Source organism: Panonychus citri, unplaced genomic scaffold, assembly GCF_014898815.1.
Source record: "Panonychus citri isolate SS breed McGregor unplaced genomic scaffold, ASM1489881v1 Contig00104, whole genome shotgun sequence".
NCBI lineage: Eukaryota > Metazoa > Arthropoda > Arachnida > Trombidiformes > Tetranychidae > Panonychus > Panonychus citri.
This window is the reverse complement of record NW_026515509.1, coordinates 539,045-565,154: the sequence shown is the minus strand read 5'-3', so window position 1 is coordinate 565,154 and position 26,110 is coordinate 539,045. Positions and strand designations below refer to the sequence as shown.

The 26,110-nt window shown below is 33.0% G+C and overlaps 10 protein-coding genes and 1 pseudogene across 11 annotated transcripts; 2 read left to right on the top strand and 9 right to left on the bottom strand.

Moving 5' to 3' along the window:
* Positions 1-104: 104 nt before the first annotated feature.
* LOC128389102 (heparan-alpha-glucosaminide N-acetyltransferase-like) lies at positions 105-3,679 on the top strand. Of its 2 annotated transcripts, none has more exons than XM_053348624.1 (7): positions 105-690; positions 941-1,538; positions 1,618-1,761; positions 2,264-2,376; positions 2,446-2,991; positions 3,079-3,252; positions 3,330-3,679. In XM_053348624.1, exons 2-7 carry the CDS (start codon positions 1,009-1,011, stop codon positions 3,506-3,508), a joined length of 1,686 nt encoding a protein of 561 aa, XP_053204599.1. In that variant the 5' UTR covers positions 105-690; positions 941-1,008; the 3' UTR covers positions 3,509-3,679. The 2 variants fall into 2 exon arrangements, with proteins under 2 accessions (XP_053204599.1, XP_053204597.1); XM_053348622.1 differs by having other exon boundaries at positions 864-1,538.
* On the bottom strand, positions 3,552-4,977 carry LOC128389105 (protein lifeguard 1-like). Its single transcript, XM_053348627.1, has one exon. It carries the CDS (start codon positions 4,801-4,803, stop codon positions 4,060-4,062), a length of 744 nt encoding a protein of 247 aa, XP_053204602.1. The 5' UTR covers positions 4,804-4,977; the 3' UTR covers positions 3,552-4,059.
* Positions 4,978-5,505: 528 nt separating this feature from the next.
* On the bottom strand, positions 5,506-8,365 carry LOC128389100 (kinesin-like protein KIF3B). Its single transcript, XM_053348620.1, is given in 4 exon segments — positions 5,506-5,990; positions 6,067-6,699; positions 6,701-8,043; positions 8,139-8,365. Coding segments are annotated over 4 exon segments (2,259 nt in total). The 5' UTR covers positions 8,214-8,365; the 3' UTR covers positions 5,506-5,782.
* Positions 8,366-8,525: 160 nt separating this feature from the next.
* Positions 8,526-9,975, top strand: LOC128389104 (uncharacterized). Its single transcript, XM_053348626.1, has one exon. It carries the CDS (start codon positions 8,787-8,789, stop codon positions 9,828-9,830), a length of 1,044 nt encoding a protein of 347 aa, XP_053204601.1. The 5' UTR covers positions 8,526-8,786; the 3' UTR covers positions 9,831-9,975.
* A 76-nt stretch (positions 9,976-10,051) lies between these two features.
* Positions 10,052-12,049, bottom strand: LOC128389103 (PAN2-PAN3 deadenylation complex subunit pan3-like). The gene has a single exon (XM_053348625.1). It carries the CDS (start codon positions 11,778-11,780, stop codon positions 10,290-10,292), a length of 1,491 nt encoding a protein of 496 aa, XP_053204600.1. The 5' UTR covers positions 11,781-12,049; the 3' UTR covers positions 10,052-10,289.
* Positions 12,050-12,383: 334 nt separating this feature from the next.
* On the bottom strand, positions 12,384-13,262 carry LOC128389107 (adult-specific rigid cuticular protein 15.7-like). Its single transcript, XM_053348629.1, has 4 exons — positions 13,117-13,262; positions 12,923-13,021; positions 12,764-12,836; positions 12,384-12,700 (listed from the first exon to the last, which is right to left on the bottom strand). Exons 1-4 carry the CDS (start codon positions 13,123-13,125, stop codon positions 12,426-12,428), a joined length of 456 nt encoding a protein of 151 aa, XP_053204604.1. The 5' UTR covers positions 13,126-13,262; the 3' UTR covers positions 12,384-12,425.
* Positions 13,263-15,114: 1,852 nt separating this feature from the next.
* On the bottom strand, positions 15,115-15,450 carry LOC128389070 (uncharacterized). The gene has a single exon (XM_053348580.1). The coding sequence runs from the start codon at positions 15,448-15,450 to the stop codon at positions 15,115-15,117; it is 336 nt and encodes a 111-aa protein (XP_053204555.1).
* Positions 15,451-15,984: 534 nt separating this feature from the next.
* Positions 15,985-16,876, bottom strand: LOC128389106 (adult-specific rigid cuticular protein 15.7-like). Its single transcript, XM_053348628.1, has 4 exons — positions 16,723-16,876; positions 16,528-16,626; positions 16,370-16,442; positions 15,985-16,301 (listed from the first exon to the last, which is right to left on the bottom strand). Exons 1-4 carry the CDS (start codon positions 16,729-16,731, stop codon positions 16,027-16,029), a joined length of 456 nt encoding a protein of 151 aa, XP_053204603.1. The 5' UTR covers positions 16,732-16,876; the 3' UTR covers positions 15,985-16,026.
* Positions 16,877-17,858: 982 nt separating this feature from the next.
* LOC128388919 (adult-specific rigid cuticular protein 15.7-like) lies at positions 17,859-18,831 on the bottom strand. Its single transcript, XM_053348388.1, has 4 exons — positions 18,697-18,831; positions 18,502-18,600; positions 18,343-18,415; positions 17,859-18,267 (listed from the first exon to the last, which is right to left on the bottom strand). Exons 1-4 carry the CDS (start codon positions 18,703-18,705, stop codon positions 17,996-17,998), a joined length of 453 nt encoding a protein of 150 aa, XP_053204363.1. The 5' UTR covers positions 18,706-18,831; the 3' UTR covers positions 17,859-17,995.
* Positions 18,832-20,189: 1,358 nt separating this feature from the next.
* LOC128388910 (adult-specific rigid cuticular protein 15.7-like) lies at positions 20,190-21,116 on the bottom strand. The gene is made up of 4 exons (XM_053348379.1): positions 21,008-21,116; positions 20,813-20,911; positions 20,653-20,725; positions 20,190-20,589 (listed from the first exon to the last, which is right to left on the bottom strand). Exons 1-4 carry the CDS (start codon positions 21,014-21,016, stop codon positions 20,309-20,311), a joined length of 462 nt encoding a protein of 153 aa, XP_053204354.1. The 5' UTR covers positions 21,017-21,116; the 3' UTR covers positions 20,190-20,308.
* A 1,747-nt stretch (positions 21,117-22,863) lies between these two features.
* LOC128389032 (adult-specific rigid cuticular protein 15.7-like) lies at positions 22,864-24,249 on the bottom strand (annotated as a pseudogene).
* Positions 24,250-26,110: the final 1,861 nt, after the last annotated feature.

The following is a 26,110-nucleotide window of genomic DNA, read 5'->3' as shown; positions in this document are numbered from 1 at the left end:
CCGATTGTAACATCACAATTTTAATTATCTATCAGTATATTAACCAATATACTCAATGCTTAAATTTTTAATTTCACCTCAAACGAAAAGGAAATAATTTAATTATTAATTGTCGCAATTGTCTTTGCTATTCCAACCACTTTTTCTTGTGGAATAGACATTGAGAGCTATTTAAAGAGCAACAATTTTTTTCAAAACAAATTCACTTTTATCTTGTAAATTGTTTTAATCAACCAAATTAAATCTAAAGTGATCAACATTAATTAGTTAAATTGTTTATTACATTATTTGTGTTGATTGTGTAACAACCTGTTGATTTGATTTCATCAATTTGTTTGTTTGTTTTTTCATCAATTGTCATTTTTGTTTACTTTCAGTGTTTACTTATTTTCTGGCCTCTTAATTGTTGAAATAATAGTTTAATTTACTTAGTAAATCAGTTCAATTATTCACAATTAACAGATTTACACATTGAATCAGTTTGTTGAATCTTCTATCTCTCAATTCAATGGATTTGAATTGAATTTTCGTCACAATAATTGGTTTTACTTTTATTTTTCTTCTTTTCTTTTCTCTGCTGTATGTAAACTCTTATAACAATCCAGTCAATCAACTCGGTGTATTGGAACTTTGTAAACAATTTAAATTGTGTATTTACCTTTTTGGGGGCTCATTAAATTAGAGATAAAAGTAAGTGGGCGATTCACTGAATTTACTTAATCATCGCCATCACTTTTCCATTCCCACAAAACTTTTCTTCCATTAACCTAATTTGTATCTTCATTGTTTTCTCTTTTTCTTCACAATCAAACCGTAACCTAATCATCTATCAAATGTTTCCGTTAATCAAATTGTGATTTCAGTTTAATGTTCATCTCAGATAACAGTATCATCACCAGTGTTTCCCATTCAATTTTAATTCTATTTTCTAATCATCAAGTTCAACCCTAATTGTTTTGCTATCCTGTGAACATTATCACTCAATCGGCACCAGAAAAAAACACTCCAATGGATTCATTGGATCTGCGTTTGGATCAAGCACTTTTAGTTGCTCAAAATTTGGACTATCCTTTGCCGATCACCGTTTGGAGTCAAGTCGATGCTTGTTCAAATTGTTCTTACCTTTATCAGACTACCGTTGATCCTGGATCAACGGGCAATATAATCATCGATACTCGATACAAAGTGACCTTACAAGTTCGCGATGGTTCCTCGTCCATATTAAGTGATCTATCGACTATTAACTCCAATAGTAATATTAATGAGACTCTATGTGATTTACCTTACCGATGGTTCACCGATCAAGGTGTTTATCAATTGAATTTCACATCACCAAAGGAGCAAATTAAAAGCCAATGTTCAATTTCCGTCCTTAAATCAGGACGAAATGATTTAATTCCAATATATTGTGCAATTAGTTTTTACACTCTGATAATTCTTGGATCGTACATTTATCGAAGGCACTTTTCCTCCCGTCGAGTTGATATAACAGATCAAACTAAACCTCAACGTCTTAGATCACTAGATGCGTTTCGAGGGTACGATTTCTCTTAATGATCATTTTCTTTTATTAATCAAATTCACTTTAATTTAATTTTTTTCTCTTGATTTTCTCAGACTGACAATGATAATGATGATTTTCGTCAATTATGGTTCGGCTGGATATGCGTTTTTGGACCATGCCCCCTGGTTCGGGCTTACGATTGCCGATGTTATATTCCCTTGGTTCATTTTCATAATGGGTGTCAGTCTTTCACTCAGGTGATTAAATCAGAATTAAATGCTCACTGATTCTCATGGAATTGGAGAGAGTTTGATTTATTTTTCTCCTCAAATTTGACAATCATCATAAGGATCAGAAAAAGAATGAGAATGAGAATGAGAAATCATGAATGGAATTGGAATTGTAAATAGCGATCATTTAGATTATCATCTTCGTGTTAATCTGACCCAATAACCTGAACCTAAATTGATCTTAACAATTACAATAATAATACTTTACCCGTATTTGTTTGAATAGTTAACTAATTGTGATGATTTTACGATTATTTCCTCTGACGATTATAACTTTTCCAGCCATCAATGATTAGCAATTAACACTAATTGGTAAACAAGGTTATCAAAACAATGTAAACTTTTTTCCTCATGTTTTATTTGTTTTGTTTATCAGCTAATGTTGATTGTTATCCTATTTTCAAGTCAATGTGAATTATTTTCATCCATTTTATTAATTTTTTTATCTCATACTTTAATTATATTCTAGTATTGAATCACAAGTGAAAAGAGGAAATCAATCAATTACCTCAATTTGGCTCAAGATTGCAAATCGATCAGCAAAACTTTTCGTTATTGGACTTTGTTTGAACTCGAAAAACAGTAAATTGGCCCAAATGTTTACACTAAACTATCATTGATCAATTAATTTCTTTTTCGATTTGGTTTCAGGTTATTTAACTTCACTTCGTATTCCTGGAGTTTTACAAAGATTCGGTGTTAGTTATTTCGTTGTGGCCACAAGTCGATTATTCAGTATTGTACTTTATTCGAAAGTTACAATGTCCACCGATGATGAACCACCGGTCACTTTGACGACACTTAAAAGTATCGCCATTTTCCTTCCAGAATTGTCTGTCTATACAATCTGTTTAATTATCTACTTTTGGGCAACCCTATTCTGGGAATATGATCCATACTGTCCAAAGGGTTACCAAGGACCGGGTGGACTTCACAATTTAGGAACAACTTTCAATTGTACCGGTGGAGCAGCCAATCGAATAGATAAAATTGTCCTAACCGAGAATCACCTCTATCGAACTGCAACTTCGAAGGAAATTTATCACAATGACCTTAGGCACGATCCAGAGGGTTTACTAGGATTTGCCAATTCGATTGTGTTAACGGCCATCGGTTCATTTAGTGGTCGTGTCATTTTGTCCACTAAATGTTCACGGCAACGAATATTAATCTGGCTCTCGTCAAGTCTAATCTTAGGTTCGTTCGGTTCCAAAGATCAATTGATTTTATCCAAAAACGACTAAAATCTTATAATCTAAATTTTTCTATCAATCAACTCAACAGGTTCGATTTCAGTGGTATTGTCACAAACTGAATTAATTCCTATCATTAAAAATCTTTGGTCATTTTCATTCATAACTTGCACTGGATCGATGGCACTAATTGTTTTGACTCTATTTTACTGGTTGATTGATGTCTGGGGAATTTGGGAAAATGGTAAACCTTTCATTTATCCAGGTAACTAATCAGTTAATTGTTGATAATTTTATTCTCAATTACTAACTAATTGATTTCTTTTCAATTCTTTTCATCAGGAATGAACCCAATATTGCTTTACATTGGCTCCTATGTATTACAAGGTTACTTTCCGTTTTATTTTGGTGTTGACGAAACCACTCACAGTCAACAATTAGTACGAGTTTTAATTGCAGTTAATATTTGGTTCATTATTAGTTACTATCTTGTCAAAAGAAAGTTTTTCATTTCTCTTTAATAATTTATTCAATCAATGTAATCAAACTGTAAACATCATAATCTAGACGCACTTAATTTGAATAAGTGTCAAATCGAGTCCCTTTTATTTTATTGTTAATTTTATCACATTTTTTTCATAACTTTTTTCGAGACATTAAATTAAAGTAATCTACAATTAAGAAAATTTTGATTTTCCTTCGAGTCCATTTTTGCTTCTTTCGAGTAAAAGTTTTATAATAATAACTGAGTATCGCCGTTGAGAATTAATTTGAACATTCTAAGAGATCGGGATAGTCGGTGGTTTCTCTCGAACTGTCGATCGGCGGCCAAAAGACTAATCTCGGTGATCGATAAACTGTACTAGTTTGAAGACCTTTGAACGGGCGATAAATTGCCTCAGGCTCTTCACCAATTTTTCATGTTTAGTAATGGAACTCAACTCAATCTCAATGAAATAAATAACAAAATCTCAGAAGAAATTACCAATCGACCGCTTGATTTAATTATTAATAATATAAGAGATCAAAGATAAATTTGATGATAGAGATAATGAATGTTCAAATGTTCAAATTAACTTCGACTAAGGGTGATAATATCTAATACATTGAGGAAAATGTTGATTATATCTTGGTAAATGATGATCGAGGCGAGAATATAATCTTCAGGAGAGAATCTGTAAATACTATTACGACCCAAGAGCATTTGAATATCGACAACCAACCAGATGGAGAAAAGGAGAGCACCCAAAGAGGCGTAAATGAGTAATATGATCTTGGAGGGGAAGATGATACAAGCCAAGCCGAAGAGAATGAGACAAAGTGTGGCACAATAAAGGACTCCGTTGGCCGGAGTAAAATCAATTCGAGTTTGAGAAGCGAAAAGGATCAAAGCGACCACCACGATGGTTGTTATCACGATCGCCATTAAAACGACCTCTCCACTACTGAATGAGGTGTAAAATCCGATGGTCAGTGATTGAGATAAAGTGAATAAGATCAAACATATGAGATTCCCGGGGTATGATCGGTAAATGTTACAACAAGTGAGACTTATCAATGAGATGATTGAAACAATCAGCGAAATCCAGATTGTCCAAGGATTTTCAATCGTAAATTGTTTAACATTGTCGGAGACAAAAAATGCTGTCCCAATGAGCGCTGTTATGATCAACTGAATTGTAACAATGCCAAACACTTTACGGATAAATCCGAGTCGAACTGATTTCTCGGAGAAAACATTGTAACCACCAAGCTCCATGTCGGCAAAATGGGCTGATTCAACGGAATCACTCGTGGCACCGTAACTGTTGTACATTTAAATCCTCTATTTAATGATCAAATTGATTAATTAAATTTAATCAGATCAGTTGATTTGGCAATTTAACACAGAAACTAAATCATGAAAATTAATCTCGAGAAAAAAAATGAAAAGGAGTTGCTACAATTTCATAATGTAAGTGATTAATAAAATGTTTTAACGATGATTAACTTGATTAATTGTCTTTCTGTTCATTATTATTATAATTTTATCGGACAGAAATCAATCAAGATAAAGTTAATCATATGATTCCAATCCAAGTGATTAACGTTTAACTGCCATTGTATGAATAAAATTCATCTCCAAGGACATGATTTTTTTATGAACAATTAATGGTAATTTGATTATGATTAGTAAATTGAAATATATGTCCGTTCGAACTATTTACGTTTACAAGGTCAAATATGTCGATCCGTTGGTTTAAAGTTCGGTTAATGGTCAATAATCAAATCGACGATTAATTTGATTCCAATTTTTGTCCATCATTGAACTTTCTTCGCACTCATTAATGGAGATGGAGGTGAATTTATCTAATTGCGACTAATTAACTGGTTGATGTTTATTATTTGTGTCACGATTTATCTTGTTGCTTGGATAATTAATCGAATGATTTGATTGTTACTGTTAATTGGAAGAAAAATAAACCGATAACCGATAATATTAGTTAATTTTTTTAGTACAATTTGAATAATTTTGAGGTTGTTTTGAGTTAATTAGCTTTAATTGGTGACTAGTTTTTATTTTGAGTTTAGTTGATTGTAATTATAAGCCAGACAACCACTAACATGTCATGTTACTCATTATTATGGTGATGATAAATTAAAAATAAATTAAGAAATTAAAATAAAAACAAAACATAAACAAATAATAACATGAATGATTAGAATGAAAAATAACAGTGACTCTGAAGTTGTAGTTGTTGTTGTTGAATTGTTATAACAATTAGTTGATGAGATTAATTCAGGTGGTTCGTAAATTAATAATCGTCTCCGCTTAATTGTCCAGATTCTATTCCTTTCCAGTGGTTGATATAACCAGCGGTGTCTGGCCTTAATGATTGGGGGTGATGGTCCATTGAGGTTCGGGAATGTCGCGAACTTGTCTTGGGTCGAGTTGATTGTTTACTTGATTCCGATTTGTGTCGATGTCGAGATCGAGTAGAATCCATTTTGTTTTGTAAGTTACTGAAATAATTAAGAGAATAAGTAATTACTAATTAGATAAGAGGAAAAACAGAATACTAATAAGTCTATTTCTTACCTTGCATCGATTAGAATTTCCTCTTCCGGTCTAAATGCTGATTCTAAAGCCGATTTTTGTGCATTTCGTATATTATAGTCTTTGGTTATTCGATTGGGCATAATTAGATCAAATTTAATCACATTATCCCCTTTAAATGGTAACCATGATCCCAGAGTTGATGCAACTCGAGCGGATTCGGTTGTTGGCCTTAGATATCCAGGTCGAGCAACAGGTCGTTGATTGATCATTAGTGATTCAACTTTACTTAATCGACTGTATCTCCATTCCTCGTCATCTTCATCATAAGTAACTCGACTAAGGAAAACATTTTTATCCTCCAAGGGAATAAAATTTTCAATAATCAAATATTTAAGTTTCAATTCCTTCATCAGATCATTTTGTAATTCTTCCAATTCCCGTCGTTCCCGACTATTGGCTTCCATTGTGTCTTCGATTTCGCTTTTAACTGATTGCAATTTAGCGAATAATTTCCTCAATTTGCGTTTCTTCAATTCTACTTCCTGTTGCATTGAGCTAAAAGTGTCTCGAATCTCAATAGTCGATTCTTCCTGTTCCTCTAACCGTTGTACCATTTCACGTTCTCTGCGTTTCTGTTCCGCGATTTCTTGACGTTTCACTTCCAGCTCTTTCCTGTTGATTTGTGTGGTCGATAATATTTTTACCACCGGTCAACAATTTAGATTCCATTGCTTTTATTTTGGAAGCAAGTTTTTCAACAGCAGCTTCATCAACACCATTGGTACTTGCGACGGATTCGTCGAGTACAATGTTATCACGAGCACTTGACGGTAGATCAGCACCAATGGTGAACTTTTCTCTTCTTTTCTTGTCCTGTAAAAGAATCTTTAACCTTTCAATTTCCAATTGAAATTCACGAAGTAAAGCATCTTTCGGATCTTCATTGACTCTTGGACGATTCTTGATGTTTTTAGCTCGAGATGCGTAACGTAAGGTGATTAAAGTTTCCTCGTAATTGTAACTTGCTGGACCAATGTTCGCAACCATGACAGTCTTTGAATTGCCTCCCAATGAATCTTGAAGCAATCGAGTTAGTTTCGAATCTCTGTATGGAATATGTGAAGATTTACCATCAACCAGAGCTGAGATAACATTACCAAGAGCGGAAAGTGACAGGTTTATTTTGATCGCCTCTTTCTGTCGCTGACCAACTACTCCCGTTTTAAATTGTCTCTCTGAACCAGCAAGATCGACTAGATTTAATTTACCAACTCGAATATGAGTTTCTTGATCTGGACCGACGCAAGTTGAATGTTCAATTGTAATGATGAATATTGCATGAGATCGAGAGGAATGTTCATTCATATTTGTCGCTCCAACGGCACGATTTTGATTTCCAACGGTCATCACATGTTCAATTTCTTTGATACTTTTACAGACAAATGATGACAAATCTTTCACATAAACTCCAATATCGGCTCTTTCCTTTAGCTCTAATCGTCTTGATTGATCTTTACAAAGTAGATCACGAACTTGTTCCTGGTAAATTTCAAGATACGAACTTCTAACCAAATACTGTTGATTTGAGCTTCTTGCAATATGACTGAAAATATGTTCGAAAGCATTTGGTATAATTCCTTGACGAGAAGGATCATCACGGACACCGACCATTGTATAAGTTTTACCGGTACCAGTTTGACCATAAGCAAAAACGGTTCCATTAAAACCTTCCAGAACCGAGTCAACTAAAGGTCGTACAGTTTCATCATAAATCTCAGCCTGTTTTGAGTTAACATCATAAACAGCATCAAAAGTAAATTGTTTAACCGTCTCTCCAGATGATGGTGTCCGATGAACAATCATTGAATTAGATAAAGATTTAACCGGATTAAGTGTCACAATACCTTTGGTTGGATCCATTTCAACCAATCTATCATGACCTCCAGCAATCTCTTTCTCCGTCATCGGACGACACCTAACACAGACCTTGACAGCCTCTGATTTCGCCGATTTAAGCTAACAAAATGAAAGAGAGAAAAAAAATGCAAAACCAAATCAAATAAGAAAAACGATTAAAAAGAAAAAAGAAATTAATTTGTAAAAATACTCACCGAGGCTCGAGAAATTGGTCTCACATCACTGGATGTCGACATTCTGGATGGATTAAAATGAGTTGGACTCGTCATTTCTTCTGGCAAGTCAATCCATCTAATTGTAAGTAGAAAATTCACCGATATTTAATCAACTAATTAGCATAAAAAAAATTAGAATTAACCAATAAATGAAAAGAAATTAAAATTACATTTTGACAAAAGATTCGCAAACCTAATGTTTTGTTTTCTTTTCCCTTTGGTTTCCATGGTGATGGTTAAAAAGAACAAAAAGAAAGTGAACTGGTTTTCTCTTTCTTTTAAATTCTAAGCTTTTTGTTTACACTCATCTTTAAATCGTGTTTGTAATTAAAGTAATTAGAGTTAATCCTTTTTAATTTGATTAGTGGTTTCATAATTTAAATTTAAGCTTATTTTTTGTTGAGATTCTATTTAAAGCACAATTTTAAATGACCATTTTTCTTTTTTCTTTTTTCGATTCATACAAGTGACTAATGGATTTTTTTTCAACATAATTTTCTTATTCAATAGTGTCAACTCATTTGGATCGTTTTTTTTTTGTGATTAATTGATTGATGACCTCTTATTTTATTCTGATTTATTCAGAGTTAATTTGTTGCTTGTCTTGAATCATCAATACTCTTCACCATGTCAATCGATTGGTGTAATTTAAAATATGGTACAAGTGCTGAGCTTGGAAAAGGAATTTCCTTTGTTGATTCTACTTCTAGCATTGCTTTTATTACCACTTTGGAGAGAGGTGAAATTAGCCGATCAACTGTTCCAAGTGCTACTAAAGACATAGAATTTAAATTTAAAGTTCCAATTGATCTGAGAGCCATAACATTTAGTTATTCCATTGATAGTCAATTTAGACAACAATCGTCTACAAGAACTTGTGGCCTGAAAGTGCTGACCTGGCAAGCGCAAGATGAACAACAACAGCAAAATATTTTCGATGCACCAAATGAAATTTTGCCTAATCGGATTTTTCGTTGTCCTGCTCTTCCAAAACAAAACGTTACAATTATCAACAAAGCCTATCAAATTAGTGACAACATGAGAAATTCTGGTTTCAATATGGATCCTTGTTACCCTTTAATTGATTCGGTTAAATTTGGAATCTCATCTGATCATCAATCAAGTTGTTTAAACATCAATAAGCTAAAAATCAAATTAAGCCATTTACCGGAAAGGACAAGAATCACATTCAATAAGGTTGTCATTCTCGGTCAACCTTCACCACAATCATTTACTGATCCAAGTTTCAGATCAATTACTGATCGTATTCTTAACCATAAACCAGAAATTCCCAAAACTCCGGTCAAAGCCCCTCATCGACGACCAATGTTCAATCATCTACCAGGAAGTGCTTCAAGAGGCTTACAAATGGTCGAAGCGTCAACTCGAGCACAAGAGAACAATATTCCGGCAGAATTTATTGATCCATTTACCAGTCAACTGATGGAATTCCCGATGCTTCTACCCTGTGGTAAAAATTGTGATCGAGCTTATCTTCATAAATATATTCGACTTGAGAAAAAGTGGTCTAGAAAACCTTCTGATCCATTTACGGGTATAACTTTTTCCCGTGAACAAATTCCGACCATCGACAATGAACTTAAGAAACGAATTGACAAATGGTGTCTTCTCTCAATGTTTGATTCGATTCCCGATTGGTACAGTGGTTGATCGTTCAGGATTACACATTCGCGACCTTTTTTTTGCACGACCTCAGATACATTTATTTTTGATTGGACGATAATTTCTATTTAAATGCTAACTCTTTTTCACCTTAAACAGAAAAAGAAATAAACAATTAAAAAGTTAATCTTTACTCAAATTAATTCTGATTAATTTTACAATTAGAAGCGGAAACGATAGAGAAAAAAATTATTTAAACAAATTAAAAATATCATATCGAATCAGAACAAAAAATATTCATTTACTTAATTTTTGTACTTTTGATTTTATTCTCTAATCTTGCTTAAAGTTTTATCTTTCGTCAGTTTTTGGATTGTGTTAAGTGGTCAGTTTGAGTTGATCTGTTGATTTGTTGATTGTTTTGCTTTTTAATTGTTTTTTTTACGTTCAGATGTTGGATTCTCATAATGAAAAGATGATGATGATCGTGGTTTTTGTGTTCTGTCATCACAATAGTAACTCGTTAAATGCGACTTCACAACATTTCTTAAGCTCCGCAAAGGAAACAATTAGTACATTTTGATCGTCACGGGAAACAAGACAAATCTTTTCCTGAGATCCACAATCAAGCTTATTCAAAGTAGCTACAATGTGACCCATATCGATCCATGGATGACCATCTTCTGACATTTGATGGAATAGATAATCTCTAAATAGTTTAAGAAGGTAGCGATCACCTGTTTCGGACCATTGTGGGTCCATTCGGTATTCGGGTCTTTCGTTGATGGTTCCCAATTTACATAAAAGACGGAAAAGTCGACCATTATCAATTTCTTTGGCCAATTGATTTTCGATTACGTCGTATCTTGAATATACGGTGTCCAGTTGAGCATAAAATCTACCACCTATCATGGGCATAATTTCATTAATGTTATTTCCACGTTTAACTGTTAATAAAAACAGGATTAATGTTCGCAGGTCGGCTGAGTAGTTACGGGAGATTAGTTCCATCGATTGAGGCCAATTTTCTCTTTCAACGGCATTCAAGGAATTACATGACAGAGCCAGAAGAACTTTTCCTAAAGCAATAAGATCTTCTTGCTGTAATTGAGGTAAAACAACTTTTGGATTACATTGAGCGAGCTCTTGGAACGGATTGGGTGAGATTACGTCAAAAATGCCGCAAGAGCTTAAACGTAGCCTAGGATTTGGATGATATTGGCCCAAGGCAGGTGAGTTGTCTGGCATTTGACCACTGGTGATGATGATTTTGGTAGGATCAAAGACACGGCAGGCAAGACCATTGGCATGAATTGTGCGTAAAGCCGATGATAACTGAATAATTATGGTCCAAATAAGAGGTTCGGGTAAAAGTTTCGCTCTAAATGATTGCTGTTGACTATATGGGCGAGCAGTTCCAACTAATCCATTGTGATGTCCACCTAAACCACCTGTTCCATGGTGATGATGGAAAGTAAAAAATTGGCTCATCAGTGTTTGGGCACCAGGAAAGTAGTCGTAAACAAAAATAAGAGAATTGTCTCCGAATGCTTTGGTCGTGAAAATTTGTCGAAGAGGAACAACATTTGAATGATCCAATTTTTTCCAAGCATCAATTGAGTTGCTTAAGCTTTTAAAATTATTTGTATTTGGTTGGAAACCATGGACTCTTCTTAAACAATAAACTTCACCAGTCCACATGTTGACAGCTCGGTAAATACTGTTGACATAACCAAATGTTGTCGATTGGGTAGCAATGGGATTTTCTAAAGGTGATAAATCTCGATAATTGTCAACCTGTTCTGGTAAATCGGGAAAAAGTTCACCATTAACTGTACTATAAACAACACCTTGTTTCCTCAACAATTCCAATTTAATCTCTTCAGCGGTAAAATATGAAGGAGGTGGAGGCGGTGGTTGCTGATTACCTAATGGACCTGGTCCACTGGGACCAACCACTTGATTTGGCGTTCCTGGTCCTCGATGATTGGGCAACATATTGGATGTTTATATGTGATCAGGGAAGGTGAGGATAATTTTTCTAAGCAAAGAAACAACAATCTCAATGGAAATAACAAGAAATACTCAGGTGACGATGATTTGATGTTCTTGGCTGTTTGTTGAATCTTTTTTTCTCTAATCACAATCTAATTAGATGAAACCACTTTAACCAATTATGAGAGAGAAAATCAAATCAAATAAACTTAAACAAAAGGCCAATAAAAAAGAGTTACAATGAAACAGAATTAATCAACAAAAAGAAAACCAGAATAAAGAAATCGTATGAATAGCAACGGGAGCTATTCTAACAGAAAAGTAAAGTGGTTTTCTATTTTCAGAGCAATTTGATTTTTCAACTTTTCGCATTTCGAACTGATTGTCAAATAATTTGGTCTCAATGTAAAGAACGATTTTAACTAAATAATCATTTTGATTAATTGAGAAAGATGAATATAAATAAACGAGAAATATGTATGAATAATAGCAGAGTAGATTTATTTTGATTGATTGCATTTTGATTCAGTTCGATGTGAAAAAATAAATTATGTCAAGAGTCACGATTATTGTATGATGTTGAAGACTTGGAATTGTTTTTGATGATTGATTTGGTTTTAGAACATTGTAAATAATAATTATTTAAGGTTAACCTCGGTGGTTACCATTGTGGTGACCTCCTTGTTGACCACCATGATGACCATGATGATTTTCCCATCCTGATGTTACATGAGTGTTACTGTGTCCATGAGGATCAGCACCATTGTAAATGGCATCGGCAGAATCGATATTACCAGTTCCTGGTTCGTTGGTCTTAAGATGAGCTCTGAAACCAGCCTTGTCAGCGATATATTGGACTTGTCGCTCTCGACCATCGACATCTTTCAAACTGTATTCACCATGTTTGTTTCCCCAAGCATCACCTTTGAATATCAATCATAATCAGTACCCCATGTATTTATTAATTGGAATGAGTGTCTACTTACCTTGTTCATGTCGTGAGTTCTTAGCTCCCTTTGGGTCAACAATATCATATCCGAATTTGTAGTTACCTGATCCCTGTGGTTCAATTGAGAAGAGTAAGTAACAATTAATATTCCAATTGAACTCAATAGTTTTACACAAAATTCACTCATTTAACTTACATCTTGTTTTCTGTAAGTGTTACTGTGGCCTCCGTGTCCATGTTCAAAAGAACTTGCGACGATAATCAAAACGAGGAGAGAAGCGGATAAGAAAATAGCCTAAAGATAGAAACAGAATAGAAACAAATTAGAAGGTAAATTGATACATAAAAATGAAGATCAAAATAGTCCGTAAACACAATAACGAAACTAACCTTAGACATTTTCGTTTGTTCGTTTATTTGTTGATCGTTGATTTAACTGAATAGAAACTGTTTAGATGACTTAATGATCGTTTAAACAATTGTTCGTTCGCTTATATTCAATTTTTTTCAGCTTACTCACAAATTCTGAGGCTGGACTAGAATATCTTCAACATTATAATTAGTTGATCAACAGGTAGTACACAAGGTGGAGACAGTCAAAGTTATCGTCGTCATCATCCAAACTTTCACCTTCAAGCTCTTTTCGATCAGTTAATCAGCATAACGGTAAAAATTTCTCCAGAAACGATCATTAAGATAAAATGTGAGCAAATTCTGTATGAATTATCAAATTATTATCAAGAATGAACAGTTTATTTCAATAGTCGAAATAACCAGAAATGGACTCGAAGGAAAATCAAAATTTTGGTAAATTTTCTAAAAAAATTTTAGTTTACTACAACTTAATGTCTCGAAAAAAGTCATGAAAAAAAATATGATAAAATTAACAATAAAACAAAAGTGACTCGATTTGAAACTTATTCAAATAAAGTGCGTCTAGAAAATGAATCGATTTTCTCTTGAAACAATCGGCCAAATTTTCTGGTCAGTTTATTTTGACCATTCAAACAAGTGATTCTTTTGGCTGTGACAATTTTCATCTTAAAAGGCAAATCAAAAAATGGATTTTTATTTGTTCTGTGAAATTCTGGTCAATTCTACAGTGTGTTTATTGATACTTCTTTCATTTTCGCTTGCCGATCATTTCGAGCTTAACATTTATTCCGATGAATGTATACTTCAGAAAGTGTGCGAAGTGGAAGTGAAAACGGCTAAACGACCTTTAAATAAAATCGTGAAACATAATTCCAACCGATTCACAGATTATATTGCATGTATTGAAGCGTCAATTGCCAATGACGCCGAAACTGAAATCTCATCATGGTTACAATTAATTGGATCAGTTCAAAATACGATTCTTGAACATTATGGTCTTAGTCTAGGTACAATGGCCGCAGCTCATCTTGAGAATTCATCAAACATTAAAATACCCGATGAACAATACAGAAGAAATGCTCTCATTAGTAATTATCGGCTCCATTTCGAAGAAGATGGTCAAGTTCATGGTGAATCTGGGACTCGCCATTATGATTACACGGAAGCTTATGAATATTCGAAAATGTCAACACAAACGATTTCATTTGAATTTATTGGCGACCTTCATACTGCTGATGTTGTGACTCGCGATTTAACTCGTGTTTCTTTAGTTACGAAATCTGAAGCGTTTATCTCAGATAATCATTTGGTGCTAATGTCATGGAATGAGGTAACTGTTGATAAGCGTAATTGCTTACAACGATTAAGACTTCGTGATACTTTGGGAAGAGAAACATCAGTGGTACATGATAAAGGTCGTCGAGTTACAACAATTTATCGATCACCAAGATTAGTCTTTTGGCAGCCGATCGACGATTCGAGAGAAACCACCGACTATTCCGAACTCTTAGAATGTGCAAATTCATTCTCAACGATGATGCTCATTATTATCATGACACTTTTACTCGAAATAACTAAAAATGGTCTAGAAGGAAAATCAAAATTTTCTTCTTAATTGTAATTCAGTTTGATTGAAGTCTCAAACACATTAAAATCAGTAAAGCAAAAGAAACTTGACCCTTAATCTATTAATACTTGAGTGTATAGTCAACTTCCCAAAATGCTTAAAAGAAAAACTTAATCCCATTGAGATAATCCTTTCGAAAGGTTGTTTAGTTTGAGGATGAACGAGTTTTGGTTTGGGGTAAATTTAACTGATGCATTTTAGTAAAACTTTTTCAGCCGATCGACAGTTCGAGAGAAACCACCGACTATTACGATCTCTTAGATTGATTTGAAAACGAATCGAATTTCTTTTCTTTTGAAACAAAATTTTCTCATTTAATAAAAAATACAATAAATATAAACTACTATCCTTTCCTTATTCTTCAAAATGATCTGTGGAACAATCAGTTAATCGTCTAATTGATCACAACTAAAATAATCAGTCATATCAAGAGCTACTTCGGCACTTTGACGGACAACAGTTTTTTCATCGTTTAAAAATGTCTCCAAAAAAGTGATCGCTTCCTTGGTGGCAATGGAACCCAAAGCCTCAGTACATGCATGCCGAGCGATTTCATGACAGTCTTTATCTGAAATAATCTCTTTCAAATATGGAATCGATTCAATGTCACATAATTGTCCAAAAATATAACCAATTTCGTGTAAGAGTAAATCCATAGTTCGATCGTCTTTATAATGGATCAGTGTTTTTCCCAAGGCGTGAACGGAACCAATTGTTGCCATATTCCGAAGTGAAAATAATGCTGGATATTTATCATTTAAACTTGTATTGGAATCTTTTAAAATGTTTTCCAATTCGTTAATTGTTTCAGCAAATTGTGGAGCAGGATCATGAGTGGAGAAACGATCAGATTGAACAGATTTAAGTTCTCTCTCATCAACACTTTCAAGCCAATAAATTTTATCCAGTGACAATTGACAGGTTTGAGATACGATAATTGAACCATCATCTAATTGTTTAAACAACACTTTGATAACTTTTCTCTGGTTCGGATAAAGTGACAATTAAATTTCCAAGAGCTTCACCACACTCATGACGAGTTATCTCATTTTGTTGATCATCTTCAAGAACACCAATTAAAAATGGTACAGCTTCCTTTAGACCCATTTGAACCAAAAAATACCCACACTCGTGTTGTAATAAAAATACTCCGTTATTTTTTTCTTGAATGAATTTAATTAGTTTAATGTAAATTATTATTATTATGTAAAAATAAATTATATTTTGACGTGAGGGTTTAAGGGAAGTGTTGATGGTTGATTTGGTTTTAGAACATTGTAAATAATAATTATTTAAGGTTAACCTCGGTGGTTACCATTGTGGTGACCTCCTTGTTGACCACCATGGTGACCATGATGATTTTCCCATCCTGATGTTACATGAGTGTTACTGTGTCCATGAGGATCAGCACCATTGTAAATGGCATCAGCAGAATCGATATTACCAGTTCCTGGTTCGTTGGTCTTAAGATGAGCTCTGAAACCAGCCTTGTCAGCGATATATTGGACTTGTCGTTCTCGACCATCGACATCTTTCAAACTGTATTCACCATGTTTGTTTCCCCAAGCATCACCTGTAAACATCAATCATAATCATGATCAATTAGAACTCATTTACTAATTGGAATGAGTGTCTACTTACCTTGTTCATGTCGTGAGTTCTTAGCTCCCTTTGGGTCAACAATATCATATCCGAATTTGTAGTTACCTGATCCCTGTGGTTGAATTGAGAAGAGTAAATAACAATTAATATTCCAATTGAACTCAACATTTTTCACAAAATTCACGTGTTTAACTTACATCTTGTTTTCTGTAAGTGTTACTGTGGCCTCCGTGTCCATGTTCAAAAGCACTTACGACGATAACCAAGACGAGGAGAGAAGCGGATAAGAAAATAGCCTACAGATAGAAACAGAATAGAAACAAATTAAAAGGTAAATTGATACATAAAAATGAAGATCAAAATAAGTCCGTAAACACAAACACGAAACTAACCTTAGACATTTTCGTTTGTTGGTTTATTTGTTGATTGTTGATTTAACTGAATAGAAACTGTTTAGATGACTTAATGATCGTTTAAACAATTGTTCATTCGCTTATATTCAATTTTTTTCGAATTTATTCTTTCAGTTACTCACAAATTTTGAGGCTGGACATTTTCGAAGATCGATCCACAAAATTGTCAACCATATAATTTTGCGATCAACAGGTAGTACTCAAGGTTAAAGGTGGAGACAATGAAAGTTATCTTCATTATCTTCACCCTCTCACGCACTTTCACCTTCTATCGTCTTCTTGATTAAGTTATCAACATAACGGTGAAAGTGACACTTTCATTCAAATCCGCTGATTTTAAATGAAGATAAAATGTAAATTTATTTAAATTATAACAAAAGAAAAGGAAGTATTAATAATAAAATGTCGAGTTAGTGGAGGAAAAAAAGGTCACAAAAATAGAGAAAATTTTCAGTAAAGTTCTTATCCATCTACACATGATAATTTTTCTTTCAATCATGAAGCTAATTAAACATGATTAGAATCACTTGCAAAACCCCATCAACTTTTCCATTATGTTTTCGTAACAAAACGAGTTTCATTCGATCTATTTCATGTAACATTATAATTTCTCCCAACGGAAAATATCGAGAAAATTTCATTCTGAATGAATGAGATTATTGCTGATTTAATGATGAAAATAATCAACTCCCGGTGATGAACAATATAACCCAAAGAGATTTTATCTGTCAAAGATTATTTGTTGTCTTTTCTTCAGGTCTACTGAGTCAAAGATCGTTGATTAACATTTGCAAAATCAGGAGATCGACATGAAATATATAACGAAAATTTGATTCTCAGAGAATTTTAATTCTTAGTGATGTAAAAAGATCGTTTCATTAGGATGAGATGCGAATCGTGGTGATATTTTAAAGCTAAGAATTAGAATTCAATAGAAGTTTTATTATCATGAGTGATTGAATTCTCGATGCGATTTTATTGTGAGAATTGAATTTGATATTCGATGCTACGAATTACTGAATAAATGAGAATAATGTAATAATATAATGCAATAAGAATTTTTTATAATAATGATTGAACAGTCAGTTGAATGTTCTAAAGAGAGTAAATTTTTTGTTTTAAGTTCGATTAGTGTTTATTACGATAAATGATAGAAAATAAATTATCACATTTGTAATTATTAATATTATGATTACAGATTTTAAATTACGATTTGATGAGCCAACGACATTAGAAATTGGTAATTTTAAACTTAATGTTGACCTCGGTGGTTACCATTGTGGTGACCTCCTTGTTGACCACCATGATGATTTTCCCATCCTGATGTTACATGAGTGTTACTGTGTCCATGAGGATCAGCACCATTGTAAATGGCATCAGCAGAATCGATATTACCAGTTCCTGGTTCGTTGGTCTTAAGATGAGCTCTGAAACCAGCCTTGTCAGCGATATATTGGACTTGTCGTTCTCGACCATCGACATCTTTCAAACTGTATTCACCATGTTTGTTTCCCCAAGCATCACCTGTAAACATTAATCATAACCCAATGGAAAACCCAATTAGAACTCATTTACTAATTGGAATGAGTGTCTACTTACCTTGTTCATGTCGTGAGTTCTTAGCTCCTTTTGGGTCAACAATATCATATCCGAATTTGTAGTTACCTGATCCCTGTGGTTGAATTGAGAAGAGTAAATAACAATTAATATTCCAATTGAACTCAATAGTTTTACACAAAATTCACTTGTTTAACTTACATCTTGTTTTCTGTAAGTGTTACTGTGGCCTCCGTGTCCATGTTCAAAAGCACTTGCGACGATAACCAAGACGAGGAGAGAAGCGGATAAGAAAATAGCCTACAGGTAGAAACAGAATAGAAACAAATTAAAAGGTAAATTGATACATAAAAATGAAGATCAAAATAAGTCCGTAAACACAAACACGAAACTAACCTTAGACATTTTCGTTTGTTGGTTTATTTGTTGATTGTTGATTTAACTGAATAGAAACTGTTTAGATGACTTAATGATCGTTTAAACAATTGTTCGTTCGCTTATAAACAATTTTTTTCAGCTTACTCGCAAATTCTGAGGCTGGACTAGAATATCTTCAACATTATAATTAGTTGATCAACAGGTAGTACACAAGGTGGAGACAGTCAAAGTTATCGTCGTCATCATCCAAACTTTCACCTTCAAGTAACTTTTTTCTCAGCTAATCAGCATTATTGTAAAACTTTCTTCAGAAACGATAATCAAGATAGAAAATTAAGCAAAGTCTGGATAAATTTTATTCAATATGTAAAATGAAAATAATAAATAACAAATTTGCTAATTCTTGAAATTATCAAGAATAAACAATTGATTTCAATTATCAACAGCAAATTGATAATACATGTATATATTTAAAAGAGAAACAAGAAAATGGCCACAAGAGATCGGAATACTCGATGGTTTCTCTTGAACTGTCGACCGCCTGCCAAAAGACAGATTTCGGTGATCGATAAATTGTTCTAATATTAATAGTTTGAAGATTTGATGTTCGCCTTATCAATGATGTTTCTCTTCCCAAAGCATCACGAAGTCTTAATCGTTGTAAAGTGTTATGCTTACGGATAAACACCCTATTCCGTGAAATTAGAACCAAATGATTTTCTGAGATTTATTTCAGATTTCGTAATAAAATAATCACGAGTGGAATCGCGATTCACATAATCAACAGTTTGAAGGTCTCCCGTTAATCTTAATGCTATCGTTTGTCTTGATATTTTTGCATATTCGTAGACCTTCAAGAACTCACTATAATGAATTGTTGCTTCACCAGAAACTTGACCACCTTAGCTTAGCTAAGGAGAGGACAATAACTATTGTCCAAAGAATTAGTCTTATGTTGTTCATCAGTTAATCCGATGTTTGATAAATTCTCAGGATAAAGTGAGATCATTACAATATAATAAATTTCGTATTTAACTCATCCAGTTAATATCAACTAAGATGATTTTCGAGTGTTGATTGGTATTTTCTCTTTCTCTTAAATGGCTTGAAAACTGACCGTAAGATGATCTTTGACCTCCGAATTCACCTTTTACAAGCTCTTAAGCTTCGTGCAAGTAAATCATCACTTGTATCCAAGGAAATCATTTTTGACAGGTTGTAAATACTAATAGTTTCCACTTATGATCTACTTGGTGGTTGACCATTGAACTTTGCGATGGTTACATTGACTAAGGGTTTTTAAGGAAAAAGTATGATTAGTTTTTGGAAGTGCATCTTTAATTGTTTAATTAATAGATTGAGTAATCGACAAATGTTATCACAATGGAAAAATTATCTCAGTTTCTATTAACGTATTAAAGGTTTCATGAATTTGGATTTACTATGAAGTGAATGAGATTTTGTTTTGTTAATCATAACAAAAGAGTCGAGAAATGAATACAAGAGAGTACTTTTTATCTTAATTTTTTATTCAATCTGATATAAATAAATTATAATTTTGACAAGGATGTTAAGGATTAGAGGAAGGAGTTGATTGTTTTGGCATTGTATCATAGGTAATTATTGAAACTTAATGTTGACCTCGGTGGTTACCATTGTGGTGACCTCCTTGTTGACCACCATGATGACCATGATGATTTTCCCATCCTGATGTTACATGAGTGTTACTGTGTCCATGAGGATCAGCACCATTGTAAATGGCATCAGCAGAATCGATATTACCAGTTCCTGGTTCGTTGGTCTTAAGATGAGCTCTGAAACCAGCCTTGTCAGCGATATATTGGACTTGTCGTTCTCGACCATCGACATCTTTCAAACTGTATTCACCATGTTTGTTTCCCCAAGCATCACCTTTGAATATCAATCATAATCAGTACCCCATGTATTTATCTATAGCAATTAGTGTCTACTTACCTTGTTCATGTCGTGAGTTCTTAGCTCCCTTTGGGTCAACAATATCATATCCGAATTTGTAGTTACCTGATCCCTGTGGTTAGAATTTATTAGAACAATTATAAAACAATATTCCAATTGAACTCAATAGTTTTACACAAAATTCACTCATTTAACTTACATCTTGTTTTCTGTAAGTGTTACTGTGGCCTCCGTGTCCATGTTCAAAAGCGCTTACGACGATAACCAAGACTAGGAGAGAAGCGGATAAGAAAATAGCCTACAGGTAGAAACAGAATAGAAACAAATTAAAAGGTAAATTGATACATAAAAATGAAGATCAAAATAAGTCCGTAAACACAAACACGAAACTAACCTTAGACATTTTCGTTTGTTGGTTTATTTGTTGATTGTTGATTTAACTGAATAGAAACTGTTTAGATGACTTAATGATCGTTTAAACAATTGTTCATTCGCTTATATTCAATTTTTTTCGAATTTATTCTTTCAGTTACTCACAAATTCTGAGGCTGGACTAGAATATTATCAACATTATAATTAGTTGATCAACAGGTAGCACACAAAGTGAAAGTTGGAGATAAACAAAATTATCTTCATCATCCACACCCTCCTGCAGACTTTCACCTTTAAGCTCCTACTCGATGTCATACAGTCGATATAACGGTAAAACTTTCTCCCAAAAGATAATCAATCTAAAAGTTAAAATAACTCTACTGAATTGATTGATTAACCAGAGTTATCTCATAATAATCCAAAATGATAAAAAATGGAAAAATGAAAGAGATCAAGAGAGTGACAACTGAATCTTCATAAAAAATAGTCGAATCAGAATTAAAGAGTTAAATTGTCACAATAGAATTGGATTAACCTCAGAAAGAGAACTAGATTAAAGAAATCGGATAATTAGCCGAAAGAATATTTTGATTAAATTTTTGGCAATTAAATGGTGACTTCCGTGGTGACCGTGGTGAGGTTCCCATCCTGATGGTACATGAGTGTGGCTGTTGATTGAAAGTAATCAAAAGAGATTAATTAACAAATGATTGAAATAAAATGAGGATCAATTATCATGAGAACACTGGAGTTTACCTGTGTCCATGGGGATCTGGGCCATTGTAAATAGCGTCAGCGGCATCGATTGAGCCAGTTCCTGGTTCGTTGGTCTTGATTTTAGATCTGAAACAAGAGTATTATCGTTATATTTAGTAGACCAACAGGTAGTACATAAGGTGGAGTCAGTTAATCAACATAACGGTGAATTACGAGTTTTAATTGCTGTTAATATTTGGTTCATGATTAGTTAATATTATATCAAAAAAAGTTTTTCATTTCTCTTGAATAGTTTATTCAATCAATGTAATCAAATTGTAAACATCATAATCCAGACACATTATATTTTTCGTGAATTAAGTTTCAAATCGAGCCTTTTTTGCTTTATTGTTAATTTGATCACATTTTAACATGGAGACATTAAATTAAAGTAAACTAAAATTAAGAAAATTTTGATTTTCCTTCGAGTCCATTTTTGGTTATTTGAGTAAAAATGTTATGATAATAATGAGCATCAGCATTGAGATTGAATTCGCACTTTCTAAGAGATCGGAATAGTCGGTGGTCTCTCTCGAATCGTCGATCGGATGCCAAAAGACTAATCTCGATGATCGGAAAATTGTTCTAGTTTGACGATCTTTATCATCGAAACGTAATTTTAAATAAAGATAGAGGTTCTTTATGATTTTTGCCTCAAGAAACTAAATCAGATCGATATTAAAGTTTAGATAAAGTTAGAGTAGACTTTTAATTTCGATCTTCACAAATGTGTTAAAAGTAAATAATTGTTGATCTAGAAATTAAATGGATCAGATATTATTATTACGATTACTAGAATATTGATAATCACAGATTCTAAAGAGGAACAATCAGAATGGTAGAGAAAATTGAATGAAAATCGGCATTTGAAGTTAAGAGAATAGATAAATTTCGAGTTTGAATCAGAGAAAAAGAATTGGAATTTGATGAAATAGATTGGAAATTGTACCTTCATGAAATTCAGTCAAATCAGAATTAAAGAGTTAAATTGTCGCAATGAAATTGGATTAATATTATAAAGAAAATTAGATTAGCAGAAAGACTATTCTCACAGAAGATTAAAGTGGTTTTCTATTCTCAGAGCAGTTTAATTGTTTCGATCTTTGATTGTAAAATGAGAAATTAAAGAGAAATCTTATTTGATTATCTTTTAATCTTCTAGTTGATTGTTAAATAAAATGAGTAAAATGTTGATTGTTTTGTTTTGAAATCGAGTTTGTTTTTATTTATCTCGATGTAAATAAATTATCACATTGATCATGATTATGATGTTACAGATGAAGTTGATGTAGTAACAATTGTTTTGCTTATTAATTGTTAATTTTTATGATTTGTTGATGGTAGTTTGTTTGTAATCTTTTCCACCTTTTACCTTTTCAGTACGAGAGTCGCAAGGTATTATGGTGAAAATTTTGATTCAATTCTTTGGTAATAATTTAGTGGTGACTTCCGTGGTGACCGTGATGAGGTTCCCATCCTGATGGTACATGAGTGTGGCTGTTGATTGAAAGTGATCAAAAGAGATTAATTAACAAATGATTAAAATAAAATGAGAACACTGGAGTTTACCTGTGTCCATGGGGATCTGGGCCATTGTAAATAGCGTCAGCGGCATCGATTGAGCCAGTTCCTGGTTCGTTGGTCTTGATTTTAGCTCTGAAACCAGCCTTGTCAGCGATATATTGGACTTGTCGTTCTCGACCATCGACATCTTTCAAACTGTATTCACCATGTTTGTTTCCCCAAGCATCACCTGATGACAATTGACAACAAGTTGACAAGTTATAATTCAAAATTCCCCTGAAAACTAATTGATAAATTGTGTAAACTTACCTTCTTCATGTCGTGAATTTTTGGCTCCTTTGGATCAACAATATCGTATCCGAATTTGTAGTTACCCCAAGCCTATCATTGGAAAAAATCGAGTGGAAACAAATCCCAATTAAAGGCAATTACTTAATTGTTGATGAGTGAATCAAATCGGAAAACTATTCACATAAATTTCACTAATTCAACTTACATCCTGTTTTCTGTAGGTGTTACTGTGACCTCCGTGTTGTGGGTATTTACCATTGGCATTTACGACGATAACCAAAAGGAGGAGAGAAGCGAGTAAGAAAATAGCCTACAGATAGAAACAAAATTAAAGTTAATTACATAAAGATAATTAATGAGAATCCATTGATAAAAACACACAAGATAATAATCAAGACTAACCTTAGACATTTTCGTTTGTTTATTTGTTGATTGTTGATTTAAGTGAATTGAAACTGTTCAGATGATTGAATGATCGTTGAAACAATTTGTCCTTCGTTTAAATTTGATTTTTCCAAATCTATTTTTCCAGTTACTCACAATCTCTAAGGCGGACATTTGTTTTCGCAAATCGATTAAATCAATCGATCTCCATCATTATCAACCTTATAATTATTAGATCAACAGGTAGTAGTAAAGGTGAGAGGTGGAGACAGTCAAAGTTATCATCATCTTCACCCTCCTCCTCCAAACTCTCACCTTTAAGCTCCTTCTATTACATAATCCAGCCTCTTATTGTACCAATAGAACGGGAAAAGTGTCAATTGCTTCATAAGCGATTGATCTTAAAAACGATGATGATTATGAAGATAAAAATGTAAACAGATCAATAATAATAAAAGAAAATTAGGAAGGAAGTAGATTGTTGGGGGTGGATGAAAAGGCCACGAAAAAAAAAGAAGGTCGGACAAAGTAATTCGATAAGATTCTCATGCATCGATATTTTCGCTAAGCCAAACAGATTAGATTAGAGTGAGAGAGATAAATGAGTGAGTGTGATGATGACGATGATGATGATGATGATCCTTGGTAATGGTAGTGTAACCCTAAAGTTAACATTTTCCGCTCTCTCTCTCTCTTCAGAAGACAAAAGGTAACCTGGTGAAAGAGAGCGAGAGTGAGAAAAGTAGTTAATCAGATGATAAAAAAATCGTAACAACTATTAGTTCAACTAATATTTATCGTTCATTACCGCTGATTTCGGGTTGATAGTTGATTTTAGAGAAAGTTTTTAGAGAGAGAGAGAGAGAGAGAGAGAGAGAGAGAGAGAGAGAGAAGTAAACAAAATCGAGAGAGAAAGGATATTGTCAACAATTAGAGGTAATCATTAGATGCTAATGAAGTAAAAGAGAAAAGAAAAACTTTTCTGTATTTAGAGTGTAAACAACCGATAGCATCAAGAATATGGAGTAATATCTGTAAATGGAATCTGAAAGGAAATGATAATTTTCTTCAAATTAAAATATCTTTTCTCTCTCAATTTTAAGAAAATTCAACTAATTATAAATCGTTAGCAGTGATAAACAATAGTTAACTGATTACAAATTAGAATTGAAAATGAAGTTCAACCTTATTTACCTTTTCCTACTAATCGATTTTGTTTACATTATCAAAGGATTTTCGGTGTTTTTGCCAGGCCATTTAGATTGATTCAATCGATTGATTGTTAATCATCATCAATCCCACACACAATCATGATTAATTAGATTTAATTTGAGAATAAAAATGAGAATTTAACATAATTAATGTGATCAATTTAGTAGATTAACTTGTTTATTTACATCACAAACAATGGAAATGCAAGGAAATGATTGAAATCTTTAAATAGGATTTTCTTTCCTTGAAATAATTAAGAGCAATTATTTTTCTAATCATTTGATTATTTATTGATTGTTGATTGATTTGTCCTGTAAAAAGAAACTCTGGCAATGAAAATAGATCAACAATTAAGTTTCTTAAATGTTGATTGGCTAATTAGTGGGAATTAATTGTTTGACAAGAGAAAAGTTCAATAACATTAATGATCAGAATTAAGATTTTTAATTAATTTGTTTTTCTTACTTTCGATTGAAAGTTCGTTTTTAATTGTTTAACTGATCAAATTGTCAACTATTGAACTATTTACTTTCTTTAATTGTTCATCATCATCTTAATCATAATAATAATAATAGAGAAACAATAACATCAATCAACAATTTACTCTGTTAATTATTTCCGGAAGAGATTTAAACTCTCAATGGAAAAGTTAATTGTTACTAATTATTTAGTTTGAATCGTAATCATATCAACAATCAAATCAAATCAAATCAATTAGCATTGGAATTAGTAATTATTGTAACTAATTTTAACTTCAATCAATGGAAAATAATCAAAGTTTTAATCAACGAGAAATTCATTCCAACAATTAGTAAATTAAGAATGTTCAATTTAGCTTTCCCTCAACTAATCAAAGTGATTTGCTCTTGATTGTGAGATTAATCAATCGATACTCCAGTTAATTGTAAACAATCAGATGAAAAAAATTTCAAACCATCAAAAAAACAACAAAAAAATC

Excerpts from the sequence above, each read along its gene's own strand:
- LOC128389105 (XM_053348627.1), bottom strand. The coding sequence starts at position 4,803 with ATGTACAACAGTTACGGTGCCACGAGTGATTCCGTTGAATCAGCCCAT.
- LOC128389104 (XM_053348626.1), top strand. The coding sequence starts at position 8,787 with ATGTCAATCGATTGGTGTAATTTAAAATATGGTACAAGTGCTGAGCTT.
- LOC128388919 (XM_053348388.1), bottom strand. Across the intron at positions 18,416-18,501 it reads ACACTTACAGAAAACAAGAT|GGATCAGGTAACTACAAATT; the intron begins GTAAGTTAAACA and ends ATTCAACCACAG. Across the intron at positions 18,268-18,342 it reads GAACTCACGACATGAACAAG|GTGATGCTTGGGGAAACAAA; the intron begins GTAAGTAGACAC and ends TAATGTTTACAG.
- LOC128389107 (XM_053348629.1), bottom strand. Across the intron at positions 12,837-12,922 it reads ACACTTACAGAAAACAAGAT|GGATCAGGTAACTACAAATT; the intron begins GTAAGTTAAATG and ends ATTGAACCACAG. Across the intron at positions 12,701-12,763 it reads GAACTCACGACATGAACAAG|GTGATGCTTGGGGAAACAAA; the intron begins GTAAGTAGACAC and ends TGATATTCAAAG.
- LOC128389106 (XM_053348628.1), bottom strand. Across the intron at positions 16,443-16,527 it reads ACACTTACAGAAAACAAGAT|GGATCAGGTAACTACAAATT; the intron begins GTAAGTTAAACA and ends ATTCAACCACAG. Across the intron at positions 16,302-16,369 it reads GAACTCACGACATGAACAAG|GTGATGCTTGGGGAAACAAA; the intron begins GTAAGTAGACAC and ends TGATGTTTACAG.
- LOC128389103 (XM_053348625.1), bottom strand. The coding sequence starts at position 11,780 with ATGTTGCCCAATCATCGAGGACCAGGAACGCCAAATCAAGTGGTTGGT.
- LOC128389102 (XM_053348624.1), top strand. The coding sequence starts at position 1,009 with ATGGATTCATTGGATCTGCGTTTGGATCAAGCACTTTTAGTTGCTCAA. Across the intron at positions 2,377-2,445 it reads TTGTTTGAACTCGAAAAACA|GTTATTTAACTTCACTTCGT; the intron begins GTAAATTGGCCC and ends ATTTGGTTTCAG. Across the intron at positions 2,992-3,078 it reads CTCGTCAAGTCTAATCTTAG|GTTCGATTTCAGTGGTATTG; the intron begins GTTCGTTCGGTT and ends TCAACTCAACAG.
- LOC128389070 (XM_053348580.1), bottom strand. The coding sequence starts at position 15,450 with ATGGCAACAATTGGTTCCGTTCACGCCTTGGGAAAAACACTGATCCAT.
- LOC128388910 (XM_053348379.1), bottom strand. Across the intron at positions 20,726-20,812 it reads ACACTTACAGAAAACAAGAT|GGATCAGGTAACTACAAATT; the intron begins GTAAGTTAAATG and ends TTCTAACCACAG. Across the intron at positions 20,590-20,652 it reads GAACTCACGACATGAACAAG|GTGATGCTTGGGGAAACAAA; the intron begins GTAAGTAGACAC and ends TGATATTCAAAG.